The 16,110-nt window shown below is 53.1% G+C and overlaps 1 protein-coding gene across 1 annotated transcript in view; it reads right to left on the reverse strand.

Annotated features, from left to right (window-relative positions):
• Positions 1 to 7,373: 7,373 nt before the first annotated feature.
• The window catches only part of EPHA8 (EPH receptor A8), a 53,094-nt gene continuing 44,357 nt past the window's right edge, over positions 7,374 to 16,110 (reverse strand). The window contains exons 13-17 of the mRNA XM_069782291.1: positions 15,659 to 15,868; positions 13,093 to 13,242; positions 11,730 to 11,920; positions 11,172 to 11,327; positions 7,374 to 9,732 (exon numbers count right to left, since the gene is read on the reverse strand). Coding sequence (XP_069638392.1) covers positions 9,618 to 9,732; positions 11,172 to 11,327; positions 11,730 to 11,920; positions 13,093 to 13,242; positions 15,659 to 15,868 — 822 coding nt within the window. The 3' untranslated portion in view covers positions 7,374 to 9,617. The remainder of the gene's footprint in view (positions 9,733 to 11,171; positions 11,328 to 11,729; positions 11,921 to 13,092; positions 13,243 to 15,658; positions 15,869 to 16,110) is intronic.

Below are 16,110 nucleotides of genomic sequence, written 5' to 3' on the forward strand. Positions count from 1 at the left end.
GGCTGGTGGAGAACTGGGGGCAAACCAGGCATGGCTCGTCCTTGAGCCGCTTCATTTCACCACTAACAGCTTGCTCATCACCCCCAGCCCTTCTCTTACAATTATAGGCTGATTGAATAAAGTTTTTGCCGGGCTGCACCAGAACCCTGAGTCGGAGCAGGACCAGCAGCCTGGGGATGCTCGACAAGAGCAGGGTGGGCAAGGAGGGCTCTGCCCTGAGGGTAGGACTGAGTCCCCACGCCAAACGAGTGGTGTCAGGGGCTTGGCTGCTGAAGTGAGGATGTGTAAAAGCTGAGGAAGAGATTTTGTCAGTGGTGGGAGCAGTCCTGGGAGAGGATCAAATTGAAGGCGCTGCTTTGCAAGGGCAGAGAGTCGGCAGCCGCGGCTGTCAGCACCGACACTTGAGAGCTTATCAAAGCACAGGGAGCTCCCTGCAGCCCACCATGAGCATTGCTCAGCCCAGCCACGTCCATCTGTCTATCCTGTCCTCCCGGAGGTGGGCGTCTCTGACAGGCACTCTGCAGAGAGAAAACAAAGCCCAAGCTCTCCCCAGCTCAGTGCCCCTCCTGGCTCCCCGGCTTGCATGTGCAGGGAATTTCAAAGAGGCTGTGACTCTCTGCTCTTCCTGGGAAGGAGCTCTGTGTGGCCACCCTCTTGCAGACAACACATCGTCCCCATCACAGCTGTCCTCCTGGGGCACTGCCTTGTTCAAAGGACATAGGCAGGGAGGTGAAACCCGGTGTAACCCATGGTTATGGGCACCATGAGGTCCCCTCACCACCAAGGATGCTTCACCATGCTGCCACAGTTGCCCTCAAAAGGCAGCAGGACCGGCCATGGGGGGGCCCGGGAAGAAGGTGAAGGAGAGATGGTGGGATGATTTCAGGGAGCAGCTGAAGACACAGTGTCAGGAGAGCAGGGGACAAGGGTAAAGTATGGAAAACCAGAGCACATGAGCTACAAGTAGTCTCGGGGGCACTTTCCTTCAGGACAGTGTCTCAAGTCTCATTGCAAGCTTGAAGCAAAGCTTTGCCTACAGGGAGCTGTCACACGTCCCTCTTTCATGCCTTCTCCTGGACATATGTAGACGCAAGCTGAGGCTGCCACCGTCTTGTCTGCGGGGGCACTGCTATGTCGCATGCTCTTTCTCTGGCTGTCTTCTATTTCCATAAAGCCTGTAGCAACACAAGTTCCTCCGTGCTTGCTGTCCTCTGTCACGTTTTGCTGGAACCCACTACTGCTCCAGGAGGGGGAGAGAGATGCAGGACAGGTACAGGCTGTGGGGGGATGCTGCCTACAACTGCATTGCCCAGCCCTTGCTCATAAAAAAGGTGAAAGTCCTGGAAATGTCTTGGAAAGCTGTATCATAACATTTTAGTGCTTTATGTACAGCATTTATTGATAAGATCTGCTGCTTAGAGATATTTCACTGCCTGGAAATTTCACAGGATCCAGCAGGGCTGGTGAAAGGGACCTCTGGGTTGTCCTGTCCAGCATGACGTTCACAGTGGGGCTGTCACCTGTCACAGATCAGGTTGTCCCATAGCACCATGTTCCCCTCAGACCCTTCCAGGGACATGGCGTGTCCTTGCTGTGCATGGCTGGGGTCCTGCCAGCCTCTCCTGATCACAGACCCTTCTGCTGCCTCCCCCCACACCAGTACCAGCCACGGGGGCTCTCTGAACAGGTAATGCCAGGTCACTGCAAACAAAGGCATCTGGTGGCACCTGCATAGACATGGTGCGGGCAAAGGACCCATGGACTGGAGGAGTGAGATCTGAGTTTCTGGCTCAGGCGTGGGAGCAGGACTCTGACAGAACAAGGGAAACTGAGGCAGGGAACAGCACTAAAGAGGCTAACACTTCAGGCTGGATGTCTCTTATCCCAGCAAAGCCTGAGAGAGCTTGTGCTGGGAACCACAAGCCATGTCTGTGCCTATTCCCTTAAGTACCATAGTGTTGATAAAGAAGTGAACTGAAGTCAAAGCACCTGGAAAAGTGAGGATGCAGGGAGGAAGGTCAGGTATCGATAGGAGCAAGGAATGGGATTTTATGCATGGTGAGAACATGCACAGAAATATGCCCATGGCCAGAGAAGGGGCCATGCACCAGCAAGTCCCATCCTGTTTTCATTTCTCTGAGCAGAGAAGCCAAAGATTTTGCTAGAACTTTTTTTTCCTTTGCAAAGCTTATACTCAATAAACCATTGCCTCTAGTTATGAAAAGCCCTTTTCCACACCAGGCATGGCTTGTCCTGGCCTCTTATTTCAGCTCCTGCCCTACTCAGACCTACCTTGCCTCCCCTGCGCTCCTCAGCTCATCCCAGTTCCTCCTCCTGCTTCAGCTCTTCCCACGTCTCTCAGCCACATCTTAGTTCACCCAAATCTTAGTCACCCTTCTTTTCCCACCACCCACCCCTCCATTTTCTCTTGAAGAGAGCCATCGCTTGCACAAGACACTCCTGTACAATAATAATGCCTCTCAGCAGGGCTCGGCAGTGTAAAAGCATCGATGGAGCCAGCGGGACTCATCTCTCCTCTGGAGCATCTGGAGTCAAGGAGGCTGTTGCTTTGCTCCCTAGACCCTGCAGAGCCCAGAGATTTCCAGCTCCCCAGGTTCATTCCTCCCCACACCCCAGCAGAGAGTCACATCAAAGAGCACAGCCTTTTGTTTAGGCCCTGTTTGAAGTTTGCTGCTAATTTTTGGTATGCATGTAGCAGTGTTTGGCTCGTGCTCATTCCCAGAATAAATGCTTGTTGCATTGCTCTTAAATGATTGGAGACCTCCAATTTTAATCTTTTATTCATAATCTTCTTCCAGCTCAGACACAGAAAAAAACATGTAAATTCAAAACCTGCGAGAATTGAAAATTTCATAAGTGCTGCTGACCCTTCACTGGCAGCTCTGAATGTGAGAGAAATAAAAGAATTGTAATGAGGAACCTCATCTTTTGATAACAGGTTTAGAGGAGCCCAACATTAAATGGGGTTTCATCCCTTCCTGCTGTGTGTCCGCGCAGGATAGGGCCAGTCCCACTGGGCAAGGAGGTCTAAACCTGCTGCTCCTGCCTCTTTATCACCTCCTGCATCTCCATCTCCTCTCCTCTGCACTGAGAGGTGTAAGCTCACCCGGTGCCTTTGGAACATGTCCTGCCCCTGTTGCAGCACACACCAGTCCCCAAGCTTATGCCCCATCAGAGCACCAAAGCATGTCCACCCAGACTGCCTCTGTCACCCCACGCTCCCTCAGCTCCCATCCAGGCACAAAGACCACTGCTCAGCATCGTCTGCACCGCATGCCCTCACCTCTCTTCCTTGATACACCCAGTTAATCTGCACCCTTCTCTGTGTTTGGGAAGGACATGTTATCTGCTGTTATCTGCTCAATGACACCCCACCCACACTCTCCGTCCCACTGCCCGCTCCCTAGAAGGGTCACTTTTCAGGACAACTTTGTGAGGGGAAGATGGGAAGGCAGGGAGGAAATGAAACATACAATAAGTAATAAGAAATCTCTGAGTGAAAGACTCTGGGGTCAGGAAGACATCAGTGAGTGCCTGGGAACAATTTAACCTTCTTTCAGCATCAGCAAAATGAAAATCTCTAACGTGCCGTGGCTGGGAGTCTAGATCAACAAGTTTCAATGCCTTTACCCTTTTCACAAGTTTCCTGTGTGGTGTGCAACCCCTTAGTCTTTTTTAACTCAGTAAAAAAAAATCTTGCTTTTTTTCTTTGCTTCCAAGAGTAAGCAGCACAGTATGTAGGGGAAGTGTTGCCAGCTTTGCATGCAGAAATCTTTCTGGTGCTTGCAGGTGGTCTGCAATTCCCTTCCGGAAGGACCAGCATAAGCAGGAGATGCAGCAACTGTGCACTGGGATTTCCCAAGACACAACTGCCAGGAGTTTTCATCCAGGAAATTTGAAAGGCTTTGTTGTTTGTCTGGATGTCATGGATGTTTGACAGCCTGCTCAGAAGAGCAGGTGTAATTGTGCCTGGGTTGCTGGATGGGGGACCCATAAACTGCCGAGGGTGCAGAAAGCTGAGGATCCTGCTCACAGGTGCTGCACAGCAAAACCACACATCCCAGGCTACGTGGGTGGTGGTGGGGTGGGTCACAGGTCCCTGAGGGGCTGGGCTGTGTGTGTCTGGGGATCCCCTGGTACTCCCCTCTAAGTGAGATGCTTTAGGTTGCATCCCGTGGACCCGTGGGACCACCCTGGGTGCAGGGGTAGGATACATGTCATGTAACTGGAGGTTAAGTCAGGCTGATCAGTCCAGGTTCCCTTTTACACCCAATGGAGAGAGGAAGGCACCTTCAGAAGGCAGGTGACGAAGTGCCATTCGTTTCCTCCTTTTCCCACTCAGCGCAGCCCGTGACTGCTTGGAAGGAGACCTCCTAATCCAAAAGACCCGCATTTCTGCTCTGAAGCCTGTCCCATGTTTCCAGCCCCTGCAGCAGAAGTCAATCCTGGCTCATCCTTCCCCGAGCCCAGCTCACTCGAGGTGGGGAGACCCTGGCCTGATCACAGAGCAGGCACTTCTGTTCATCCTGGGATGAACTGTGCTGCTATCTCACTCCTTGATGGTGATTTCCAAGACATGACCTATGGGATACTTCAAAACCCATGCAGAGCTTAACCCATAACCCTTCCAAGGGTTAAAACAGCAGCTGTGGGTGATAATTCTATCTTACATCAGATTATCCTGAGTAATTTGCTTGGACATGATGCTAAACGACTGTGCTAAAAGCAGAGAGAGAAGGTGGTTTGGGAATACAGCCTTCCTTGGCAGACTAAGCTGGTATGTGATCAGACAGGAATCATATCGGTAAATACGAAGCAGAGTTCACCATCTGTTAACACCATCCATGGAGTGCATCTGACCCCTGCAAACCTGCATAAAGTTGGCACAAAGTGAGCGTGGGTGCAGAGCTAAGACGGGTGGCTCCACGCAGGGCTCTGCAGGTGCTCTGCAAGTCCAGACTGCCACCTCCAGGCACACAAAGCTTGCAGAGCCTCGCTTGCTAATGACACAGACAAATTTGGCCTGGACAGCTGTAAATGAAATGCTTTGGAGATGACTTATTGGTAGCTTGGAGTAATATTGGGTGTGACTAGAAAAGAAAAGCTGTTTTACTAGGGAAAGACCAGCTCCCAATAGTGCAAGTTGGCATAAAAGTCTCTTGGGGGGCATTTAAGAGGGTGTGAAAATCCTGAGGGCTATTTTGATACATGAAGGGGTTTATTTGCTGTCGTACATAAGCCAGAGTTTCCATCACCTCTCCTCAGATGGGAGAGTTTACCTCTTGACCAGCTCCTTCCCCCAGATGGGTTCCCTAAGTCCTCTCCACAAGGGGTTTGCTGCTGAGCAGGTTCCTTTCTCAGCCATCAGGGTGCCTGGGTGCCAGCCCTGTCCCCAGCCTGGCTGGACCAGACACCCACTGCCTGCAGTGGGGCTCAGCTTTGGGAACATGGAGCAGTGCATGAAGTCTGGAAACGTGGTTCTGTGTCCTGGAGAGGAGCCCTTGATGACTGGCCCTTGCCAGGACTGCAATTTCATGGCATTTTCTTCCAGAAGGGGAAGAAATGATGTGTTAAAAATGACACAACCGTGCCTCGTTTTCCTGGAGGTTGTGAGCGGGGTGACGCCCTGGGCATGGTCCTCGCAGTCTTTCACAAAGTGATGCTGTAGTAGCTGTGGAGCAGCTCTGAACACAGGACCCTACCCACGCACACCAGCCTAGCTGAGTGCGTCTGCCCCTGCCTGTCCAGAAGCCAGGCACCAGCATCATCCATCCTTCCACAGATCAAATGTTTGCTTTGGGACTGAGAAATGTAAGAAAACTTTACACATTTTGCACAATGTGGATACTGGCTTTATTCATAAGTGAAACAAATTAGTGGAATGTGGGTCCTCAGTGAACGCTGACACGTCCCAGCATTCCCAGGCTGTCCCACTGTGCCCAGTGCCAGCAGTTATGGTGTGCGAGGTGTGACATGGTTGCTGTCCCTGCCTGCATGATGGAGCGAGGGTCCGAGCAGAACCTGCACAGCTGTGTGCGCTGGACATGCATAGGGAGGAGCAGGATGAGGTGACCTTCAGAGGTCCCTTCCAACCATATTTCTTGAAGTCTTTGGCAGATAAAGGCTCCAGCAAACTAGAAGGGTGGAATATGATGCCTAAGGATGTGTTTGGGAGGTGATGGGGAAAGGAGGAGAGTCTGGAACAGGACAGGTCGGGAGCAACAGGAGAAGCAGCAGGCATTCTGCAGTCATGCGTGGGTGGTAGTGATAGGAAACTCAAATACCAAAATGGGGTACTTAAGGGGGAATGCAGAGCGCAGGGCTTGTGAGCTCAGCTCTGGAGCAGCGTGCCCAGCCTGGGGACCAGTGCTTCTGGAAAGGGGGCACCGGAGAGAACAGTGAAAGGGCTGACTGGGAGGAAGGAGGCTCTGGATGGGTCTGGCAGGATAACCTGATAGCGTGTAGACAGCTGGTGCAAGGAGGGCTGGGGCACCTGGGAGGAGAGGGCTGCACAGCATCGTGGTGGAGCCAGGCTGGCCTTTCCCCACAGCAGGGATGTGGAGTAGGGCTGTCCTGCCTGGGGATGGGTGTCTCCAACCCTGAAGGGCCGCAAAGGCTGGGGGCACGCGAGCAGGTGCTAACACGGATAAAGCCAATCCCACCCTGTGCTGTGGTGCCCTTTTGGTTTTATATGGCAAGAAAAATATGCTTCTTTCCTGCAAATGCTGGTGTTGTCTTTGTCCCTGCAATACATGCTGGTAAATCCTTCACTGGAGGGCAGCTGGAACCACAGCTAAACAGCTGCAAGAAGGGTTTTGTAAGCCCACTTACAAGATACCTCAGCTCAGGCTTCAGGGGATGAGAGTCGAGGTTTTACTGGGGTTTTGTTTTGCTTTTTTTAAAAATTCCTCTATTTCCAGGAGCGGGTAAGCCTGGTTCTGGGAAAACATGCAAGAGACCCCTGAGGTTCAGAGGAGCCTCTGCAGGCAAGACATCCTGTGCTTGCATGATCTCCTGCAAGAGATGCTCCTACGTAGCAATGACTTGGTAGTTTTGGGGATGCTTCTCCCAGCCCACAGTACAGCAACCTCCCCACAGGAAGCCTACAAATGATCAGCCTCTTGGCCCTTCCCTGCACCTGTGGGCCCATCTCACAGATGCTCCAGCTCCCCAGGGAAGCATCCTTCATGTGTGGGAGGCTTTCTGGAGCAAAGGAAGGTGGTGTCTAGCTGGGCATCCCAGTGCTGGCCCCCCTGTGCCTCTGAAGCAGCTGTGGAGGGCCCCATGCTCTCTGCAAGTGATGAAGCAGGTCTGTGCAGCACAGCAACAACAACAGGCAAGGAGATGGCCCATGGGAAGAAGGAGTTTTATTGTCCAGGAGGAGGTGCACAGTCTGAACATAAAAGGCAAACCCTGCCTTGCCATTCCCACAGCTGGCAGCAGCCCAATGACCCCACGCTGCAGGATCTGACCCATGAACCACCTGGAAAGGGGCCATCTGGCAGGTCCCAATCTCAGATCCTGCAGCCCATGTTACTAGGGTTGCCCAGCAAACCCCAAGGACACAAGCCTGTGGCACTGACCTGACCTCTGCTCTCCCCAGTTTGTTCATGACGGACTCACCCTCTGGGGCGTCCCAAATGTTGGGAAGAGAGGACATGGCCAGAACCCACCATCCTGTGCTGCAGGGCTTGGACTGACCTCCGTCATGATGATGACTGCAGGGTAGGTGTGTGACAGGTCTGAGTGCGGGATACAGGGTGCAATACAAATTAAACAACACATTGCATCTATCCCCCATTACAAAGAACTTCCATAGGAAGAAGTAAAGTGCCCGCCACAGTCAGAGAATCCATCAGGACGTAAGTGCCCTGGATGGAAAGCTAAGCCAGCCTCAGAAAGGCCAGTTTAGCCAGATTATTGCAGCTGAGAAATGGCTTTATCCCTCCCCCCACCCTCCCTTGTGCCCAAACAGAACTGGGAGGAACAGACCTCGGGCCAGATCCTACCAGTACCTGCATGTGAGTGATGCTGGATTTAACTGTGCCAGTGCTAAGGACAGGGATGCTGTGGGCCAGGCTGGTCCCTGGCAGTCAGCGTGGCTCCCCTCCAGCACTTCTTCTCCAGCTGCACCCCTCCCCAGCCACGCTCCCAGCAGATTTTTTTTTTGCAGTGAGCTCAGCCCCATGACCAAGGCTTCTGTGCTTTGAGACCATTTTTGTGTACTTAACATTGTATTTCAGTAAAACAGTTCCGAAACCCATAGAAAATTGTATTTACACCCAAGACAAACCTTCCCAGCCCACAGCCTGCCCCCTCCCCGGCACATCTGCATCTCTGCAGCCAGCTCAGCCTCTCAGAGCAGCTCCACAAGTCTTTGGAGGACACTGCTCCACACCAGGCAAGCTCGCCAAAAGAGGTGCTCTTGTGGAGGAGAGGAGAGCTGTGAAGGAAAGGCCAACCTCCCAGTCACCAAGCTCATCAGCTGGGTAGTGCTGAAGATTGTCTTTGCCCAGAGCCCCTGTCCCCAGCCATAGGACTGTGTGATTGCAGCTGGAAGTGTGCTCAGGACTCCTCCTCTGCAGATGACATGGCAGCCCTGGGTATAGGCAGATAGCATGGTAATGGGACAGCTCGTGGGTTTCTCTAGGGTAATGAAGAGTTTGGCAGAAGTGTCTCTGTCCCTCCATCATGTGAGATGGGAGCAAACTCTCCCACTCCTCTCTGCTCTGGTACGGCTTTGGGAGAGGCCAGGATGGTTGTTCTGCTGGGGGAGAAACCTGAGCTTGTGGCCCTCAAAAATGTGCCTGGGCTGCCCTGGGCTGCCTGTGCTGGATCCGGAGAGGAGCAGTGCTGGTGGGTTCAAGAGGTGGAGAGCCTTCTACAGCACCCTGGGGCATCTTGAGGCTCCAGATAGCAGACCCTGGCCAACTCTCCTTCATGGTGGGGAAGTCTCCTCTGCAGGTAGAGCCAGCTGCTCCTGGCACTGCTACCTTGTACTCTGTCCCCTGCCCTCCTGGGCTTGGTAGAGGTGGACCGTGAAGTCACCTGCAGGCTGGTGCAGTTCAGGAGGTCCAAGCTGGAATACACTGGACTGGGAGGTACTGGGAGCAGGGTTGTCTCTGCTGTGTGGAGTCCTCAGTTCAGAGATCCAACAAACTCCCCAGCTGTCAGATCCATGGGAGCTGTGTGCCATGGCAAGCCAAGTCCCACTGCTCCTGGTATTGCTGTTGCGTCTGATACCCCTCCATCTGCAGGTGCAGCTGGGGCCATCCCGCTGTGTGAAGGGGTTACCACCTATCCTGCATAGTTGTGTGAGGACCCCCAGTCCCACGGGGACACAGTAGAGGATGGAGAGAGGCATGACATGTCCCTAGCCCCCTTGGAAGGCTGCTCCCCCCTTCAGATGGGGGAAGGAGGCAGCAGGATCATCGAGGTATCTGGGAAGTCATATTTCCACTGATGCTGAAATCAAAGACATGCTGGTGGGGCTCCAGGTCCTGGTCTGGTGCCCCTTTTCCTGCTCACTACCCTGCTGCCCCTTTTGCCAGGGTAAGTGTTAAGGAATGACCAATGTGGGTCTGCAAAGCTGGTGATCAGAGATGCCTCCTGGGGCCATTAGTGTTCAGCAGCTGGGATCTCATGGCCTGGATACTGCTCAAGATCTTCTTCTGGTGACCCATCATGGTGATGCCCAGACTCCGAATGTCCCTGGAGAACAAAGACACTCTTGGACACCCCATGGGCTGAACCTGTGCTGGGTCCCAGAGAGACACTGCTCCTCCCTGTGTGCTCATCCCACGGACCAGCCTAGGATCCCATGCCTGGCTCCTCTCTACTTGCCCATCAGCACAAGTCTGCTGCTGCTGAGGGTCCATGGGCATCCTCCCAGGGCCAGAGAGGCTGCCATTCCCTCGGGCACATCCTCCTGACAGGGCTGCTGTGACAGCCCCGGGGGGAGCAGGAGGGGGATCACTCCTGACAGGCTAGTAGGTGACAAGATCGATGCTCTGAAATTGGATTCAGTTTCAGCAAGATGCCCACAGATAACCCAGTCAGAAAGACAGATGGATGATGAGCCTTACCCACTCAAAAGCTTTCCTGATGTGCATGAGAGACAAGGATCGGTATCAGCTCAATCCCATAGCAAAGGCCCAAGTGCAGCCCCTGATCAATGCACATGACAGCCCTCTGCCTGCATGTCCCCATCTTCCCTTTCACTGGCTCCTTCGCTACCTGCCGCACCTCAACCAAGGTGTGCACTCTCACATCCTTCCTGAGTCACAGAACTACCATCTGGCACCTCCACACCTTTTGACAGGCAACAAGTCTCCTCAGGGGTAAGAGTGGTTGTTGCCAGCCCTGGCACTAATGCTAACACCAAGGGATGGGGAATGTAAGCCCAGGGTAGGAGCAGATATAGTTGCCATCTTTTCTGATACCATTTGGAGCATCAGCCACCTCGGAGACCCCCTAGACAGGTGGCAGAGCAAGCTCCTTACAGCAGGAGGAGGAGGATAGGTGGTGGGACACATCTTCCCCAGCTCTCCTTACTTAACCCATCCTTGGTCACTTGGCTGTGACCTTCCACTCACACCAAGGCCCTGGGTGGTGCCTCCCTGCCTAGTTGCACTGAGCAGGGAGCCAGTCCAGTGCACTGGGGTCTGAAAAAACTCTGATGTGCACCCCAGATCCATTTGTTTCCCAACGATCCCAGAGAAACCGTGCAGTATGGTGCAACTGTGCTCTGTTCCAGACATGACTTTTGCAGGGGAAACAAAGGTGAAAAGTCCAAGGAGACAGAAACCTCATATCTGACCCTGCTTTGATCAGGAGGTTGGGCTATATGACCTCCTGAAGCACCTTACAACCCAAATTACCTATGAACCTATGATGATGTTGGAGACCCACCACAGAGCACCAGAAGTGACTTGGAACTCACACCCTCTCAGTACAACTCCCACACCTTCTCTCAAAGGTCAGCACAGCCTTGGACATTGTCCCAGGTCTCAACACCGTTTCCTTAGGGGTGTGTCTCTGGCATCAGGGAGCAACTAGATCGAGCAAGCCAAGGCAGAACAGTCACTATTTGCAGCTAGTGGGATGGTGCCGGGCAACCCAACCAATGCTGTTTGTTCTCTGGTACTCACTCAACATTCATGCGCATCACCATGCCCAGGGAGGAGTACCCTGCCATGGCAAAGTTGTCGCGGTAGTGCCCCAGCCGGATGGAGTCCAGCCAGTCCTCCACTGTCAGACAGCTGGCCAGGTCAAGCAGACCCCTGTCAAAGGGTGTTTGGGTGAACCTGGGAGCAGGACAGAAGGGGTTAGACCAGGAGATGTTGGTCTTAGGTGGCCAGGCTATGAGGTCCAGCTCAAAAAGCCTGTGACTCTGCAGGTGAGGGCAGGACAGAGAGAGCCTGTGCAGGCTAGTAAAGACAAGCATGCCGCTGCATAGGCACTGCTGCATGTACTTGACCAGACCCTGGTGTGGGGATGCCATGGTGGGAGCAAGGCAGTGACATGCAGTTTGCTTCCCACTGTCCACCACAACCTGTGCCCGTGGGCCCTATGCATGTCCATGGCCACAGGGGAAGCCACTGCTGCTAGAGCTGGACAGAAATATCCCTTATTTGCTGCAACCCGCTTGTTCTGCCCAGCATCAGCTGTCAACCCCTGCTCATCGTGATGGCTCAGGGAGCCCTTACCGGTTCACCGTGGCTGTGCACTTCAAGTTGTCAGGGTTGCGGATCAGCTTGTCCAGGATGCCAACAATCTGGGAGAAGCGTGGCCTCTCACTCCGGTCCTTCTGCCAGCAATCTAGCATGAGCTGGTGCAGGGCTGTGGGGCAGCCCATGGGGGCAGGCAGGCGGTAGCCTTCCTCCACCGAGTTAATGACCTGGAAGGAAGCCACACGCCGAAGTGGAGTTGCACCCTCACCCCAACTCCCAGCACCCCAGACAGCAGCACATAGGGAAAATCCCTGCTGCGTGAGTTGCTGGGGCCATCAGATGTGGAAGCAGGGGGGTTGTACACAAGATTCATGCTAAACGACAACTGAATTGCCAGCGAGCTGTGCGCAGTCTCTGTGGAGAGCTGGAAGCAGGCTGGATACCATACACATACAAGAAATCACTGCTATGACAGCGGATTTATTACAGGGTCTAACAGGCCTAAAATATTGCAGCTTCCTCCAGCTGACAAGCCATGAAAGCTGCATTCGCACTCAGTTGTTCTACAACTAGGGCTTGCCACTGCTTAGCAAGGCTGGAGGAAACCCTGCTTGAAGGAACTGTGCGGAGGAGGTAGTGTAAGCCACTGCATCCATACCCTGTTGTCACCAAAGCCACTTTCTAAAAAAATAAAAACACTAGGGAGAGAGGGGACTGTCAGGACTCCCAGAGCAGGGAGAAGGCAGGTAGGTTTATAGTCCCCATAGGTAAAAAAAAGGAGTCCTGTGGTTCTACAGAGTCAAAATACTCATTTTGTTGCCTCCTTTTGTAAATTTTGCTCCCAGGCTGTAGTCAGGAATATAACCTACATTTTCCCACAGTTTTCATGCTACTCTTGTGGTAAGAGTGGCTCCACACAACTCTGACAAGCCCAAAGCCTACTGTCAGTTGGTGCAAGCCTGGGGCTCTCAGCAGCCTCACATGGGCAGTGGAAGGGATAGACCCCTAGCACTGGGTGCAGGAGGGACTGGCAGTCTAATGCAGTGGGGCTGCAGTGATCCTAGGGAAGCCCTGATCCCTTCCATGGAATGGGAAAGGTGTCAGAACACCTGCTGAAGCTCTCCAGCCAGCAGAAAGGCTTGTACAGAGCAGCAGACAGGGATGGGGAGGCCCACAGTGCACACAGCAAGGAGCCAAGGTGCTGCAAAGGGAAAGACTGCATGGTGCAATGATGGGCAACACACTGATGTCCCCAGCGAGGGGACAAGCACACTGTGCAGGGGCGTGAGAAGAGGGTTGCTCTTTAGGTCCTCTTTTCCCAGCCCCCTCTGCTAGGCTGGCTTGGGTAAGGGCAGGAGGAGAGGCAGGCTTGCCACCATGCCACCCCGCATCCACTCACGTCCCGGTTGGTCATGTTCCAGTACGGGCGCTCGCCGTAGGCCAGCACCTCCCACATGACAATGCCATAGCTCCACACATCACTGGCTGAGGAGAACTTGCGGTATGCGATGGCCTCCGGAGCCGTCCAGCGAATGGGGATCTTCCCCCCCTGAAAAAGTGAGCAACAGTGGAGGCTCAGACCGTGCAGGGCTCAGGCATCCCTACCTCTCTGCAGCCGGGACAGCAGATTAGACAAGGAAAATGCTGGGATGGCATCTTCTGGAAAGGACTGAGGAGGCAATCTGCCCTAGGTAAGCCTAAAGGTGTACCTGAAGGATGACTTCAAGGTATTTCCAGTAGAGCAAGGACAAAGCTGTGCTGTTTTACAAGGTCTTCTTCATGCACAATTCTGGCCCTCAGTGTTCAAGAGGGAGGACTTCAACATGATGAAGCCAAGGGCTACCAAAGCACAAAAGCATGGAGCTGAGCCTGGGCCCAGGCAGAGAGCCTGACTCGAGCAGACAAAGAGAGCAACGGCATGTGCTCCCTGTCCATTACTGCTTTGGCAGGCAAGCACTGAAGAGCAAGACTTGTTGAGTTAAAGGACCATGCTGACAAAAATCAGCAATATATGTGCTAAGAATACATTTAAGCTAGAAATGTGGTTGCCTGCCATCTGAAGAGGAAAGTTGTGTTGTAGGGAATATCGAGTGGGTTCCTGGAGCAGCTGGGGCAGGCATGATGTGCCTGGGAACATCTTTCAGGTATTCCTGTCTAGGGAAAGTTGCCTCCACCCAAATGAGTCCTGCCTGCTCTGGCTCACTCCTTGATGGGGACTGAAGATGAATGATGCATCCTTTGGGACAGTCGCCTCCCGAGCAGGTCGAGGACAACAGAGGAGGAACACAGAACACCATCTGATCACAAGTTTCTGAACAAGAAAACATCCACATTTTCAGGATATCCTGACTGAGACCTTGCCAGAGATCTTGTGCTCCTGATCCTGTCACTGCATCCTTGTGGTTCAACTATATCCAGGCTATGCACCTAGTCTTGCTCCAGAGCAACCAGATCTGGTGGGCCTCACGGTGCCAAGATGCCTCAAAGCCTCTGCTTGTAACATTTCCAGTGGCTACTCCACCCTCTAGTGACCTCCCTGCTTGCATTCATACCGGGGACATGAGACAGTGTCTCTAGAAACTAGGCAGGATTGGAAAGGGTCAGCAGGTAGGTCAATACATGAACTCTGGTCACTCAGGTCACCGTCCTGACACAGTGTGGTCACTGACATACTGTCTCTGGAAACTTGTTCATAAAGACTAAAAGCACTGGGGGAGAGCTCAGAGACTGGCTTGGTGGGAGGAAGACCAGGCTATGTGTGTGTCTGTAGGTCACGGACAAGGAGATGGGCTGCTCTGACACCAGGAAGCCCTAGCTGATCTTGGGCCCCTTCTTACCCTTCCTCTGAGAGTCCCAAAGCCAAGATGCAGAAGATGCTGTATTTGAACCAAGCAGCAGGAACCTTCCCCAAAACTAAAGGATTTGGAATATCAGGTTATTTCTTGAGATACCAAAGGGAGCAGCTGAACACAAAAACACACACAGGACATATTCTGGCTCACTCCTCCACTTGGCTGAAGCCAAGCCAAGAGCATGAAGGCCATGTTCTCCAGGCTGGGCCATTTTGCATTCATCCCTCAGAGCTGCAACTGCTTTGGGGCATACTCTGCTTTGCAGTCAGCTACCCCAAAGTAACCTGAGGCTCTTTCTGCTTGTCTAGTCTGCGTCCTTCTGAAAAATGATGCTTAGACTCCTCAGCTGCAGCTCCAAACTGGCCTCCATCAGGAAATGCCTATCCACCACATTTTCCCAGTCAGAGGTGTGCCTGGGGAGCACACTAAATCCTTTCATGGCCAGAGAAGAGCAAAAAAGAGCACATTCCCTCAATGTATTTAATTTTGGCTCTGATGACCTCCAGTGGAGGAGCACATCAAGCTCCAGAGCTGTCAGGTTGGCCAGAAGTATCTTAAAATGCCTTCACAGACAAAAGCGTCCTATATTAAAACAAAATCACCTAGGTTGCAAAGCCAATTCCCACCCTTTCCACACCCCTGAATGAGGCAGAGTCGCATGGAAAAACTGGTGTGTGGCCACACGACTGAAGAGCGTACCGTAACACCCACCTACTGACTGATGGCTCTAGGACAACTGAAGGAGTGGATAGAGCTACAGAGTCTAGGGAAGCACTCCAACGGGGACATGGCAGTGTCCCTGTGCAGGTGGCCACACATGCCCTTGGGAGCTGTTTGCTGGGGAGGTTTGATCAGCTCCCTGCTCTCCCACCCTGCTTCTCTGTTCACCATACTCTTCAGTTCTGGGATGTCCCTGTATGAAGGACAATGCATTAAGGCTCAGGAGCTCTTTGGGTTCATGCTCTTGGTCCAGACATCAGCAGCGAGGTGACTATCTCCATTCCTGCCCTGCCTATTTTGACTTGAGAGTGTCTATCTTTTCCATCTGTTAGTGGCCTGGGGCAATCACCATCAGTAAGGATAAAAAAGACTGCAATGCGAGGAGCAACGCACCGTGGTGGTGTACGCAGCATCAGGGTCATCCTCCAGGATGCGTGAGAGGCCAAAATCAGACACTTTGCAGACCAAGTTGCTGTTCACCAGAATGTTACGGGCAGCCAGGTCCCGGTGCACGTAGCCGAGGTCAGACAGGTACCTCATGCCTGCTCCGATGCCACGCAACATGCCCACCAGCTGGATGATGGTGAACTGTCCATCATGTTTCTGGAAAGGAAATAACCCAGAGTTCACTTGTGGTTTTCACCAGCATCCTGTTGATGCTGCTCCCATTAAACTAACCCCCTAGTGCCTCTCATCTGTGGCTTAGTACCTCCTCTAACCTCAGTGCCTCTCTCTTGTCCCCCCAGCCCACATCCTGCCCTCCCAGAACCTCTGACATGTCCCTGCCTTTGCGGTACTGCTCCGGGGAGCCAGGCGCGATGCCCAGGAGCTGGTCTCTGCTGGAG

This window comes from Haliaeetus albicilla, chromosome 4 (assembly GCF_947461875.1).
Source record: "Haliaeetus albicilla chromosome 4, bHalAlb1.1, whole genome shotgun sequence".
Lineage (NCBI taxonomy): Eukaryota > Metazoa > Chordata > Aves > Accipitriformes > Accipitridae > Haliaeetus > Haliaeetus albicilla.